At 56.6% G+C, this 1,446-nt stretch overlaps 1 protein-coding gene across 1 annotated transcript; it reads left to right on the top strand.

Annotated features, from left to right (window-relative positions):
- Window positions 1-818: 818 nt before the first annotated feature.
- Window positions 819-1,232, top strand: LOC136488679 (uncharacterized). Its single transcript, XM_066485522.1, has one exon. It carries the CDS (start codon window positions 819-821, stop codon window positions 1,230-1,232), a length of 414 nt encoding a protein of 137 aa, XP_066341619.1.
- The last annotated feature ends 214 nt before the right edge of the window (window positions 1,233-1,446 follow it).

The raw sequence follows: 1,446 nt of genomic DNA, 5'->3' as shown, positions 1-1,446 counted from the left end.
AGCTCTGTACCACCCGTGACCTGCTCGACATCGCCACTAACCACGCCTCCAGCGAAGAGGCGGTCGGAGCAGTCTTCAACGGAGGTCGGGACAAAGGCAAGGCCAAGCACGCGGACCAAGATGAGAGCCCTTCCACATAGAGGGGCAAGAAGAACAAAAAGGATCAGCACCGACCAGACAACACCGCGTTGGTCGCCATAGCTAATCGCGCGGGAAAGCAGCCCCAGCAGGGCCTGCCTGACCACTTCAACAAGCTCATGGATAGCCCATGCACCAACCACGCCTACCCCGTCAAACACCTCTATAAGGACTGTGAGCTCGTCAAATGTTTCCTATGATAGGCCGGCGGGCCAAAAGAAGGAGACGGCAAAGAGGCGGCAGCCAAAAAAGGGGGCGTGGCAGGAAAGGACGGGGATAGCTTCCCTAACCCTGAGGAATACATCATGATCTTCGGTGGATCTGAGGCCATCTGCTCCAAGCGCCAACACATGGTACACTACAGGGAGGCATGCGCCGCTGAGACGGCCATCCCCTCCTTCCTTAGCTGGTCAGAATCTCTGATCACCTTCGATCAGAGAGACCACCCCTCACATGTTGTGAGACCGGGACGCCACCCGCTCATCGTCGACCACATCATCCACAAGAAGTGCCTCACTAAGGTGCTGATGGACGGAGGCAGTGGCCTCAACATCCTCTACGTCGACACCCTCGACGCCAAGCGCATCCCCTAGATAGAACTTCGCCCAGCGGGCTCTCCCTTCCACAGGGTGATCCCGGGAGCGTAGGCATACCCACTTGGGCAGATTGACCTTCCCATCATGTTTGGCAACCGAGCCAACTTCCACTCGGAGGTCATCACCTTCGAAGTGGTGGACTTCCCGAGCTCCTACCACACCATTTTGGGGCTATCATTCTACACCAAGTTCATGGCAATCCCTAACTATGCCTACCTCAAGCTAAAGATGCCGGGACCAAATGGCATCATCACCGTGAGCAGCACCTTCTCGCACGCCTTCACGTGCAACCACAAGCATCTCGAGCTCGCCACCACGGTGGTCAACTCATCCGAGCTCCCACAGCTCGAGGAGTCGTTGACCCCAGCAGTCCTGGACTGCAACAAACCAACCTCTTCAATGGCCTTCCATCCACTCAAGGAAACCAAGGCGGTGGGGATCGACCCCACTGACCCAACCAAGACAGTGCGGATCAGGACCCAGCTCTCATCCAAATAGGAATGTGAGCTCATCAACTTCCTGCGTGCCAATCACGATGTCTTCGCATGGTAGCCTTCTGACATGTCGGGCATACTACAGGAAGTCACCAAGCATGCACGGCGCCTCATCCTGGGCTCAAAGCCCACCAAGCAGCACTTGTGTCGCTTCGACGATGAGAGGCACAGGGCCATAGGCGAAGAGATCACCAAACTCCGGGCAGCTAGATTCATCA

Source organism: Miscanthus floridulus, chromosome 10, assembly GCF_019320115.1.
Source record: "Miscanthus floridulus cultivar M001 chromosome 10, ASM1932011v1, whole genome shotgun sequence".
Lineage (NCBI taxonomy): Eukaryota > Viridiplantae > Streptophyta > Magnoliopsida > Poales > Poaceae > Miscanthus > Miscanthus floridulus.
This window is presented reverse-complemented; position numbering and strand designations above follow the sequence as displayed.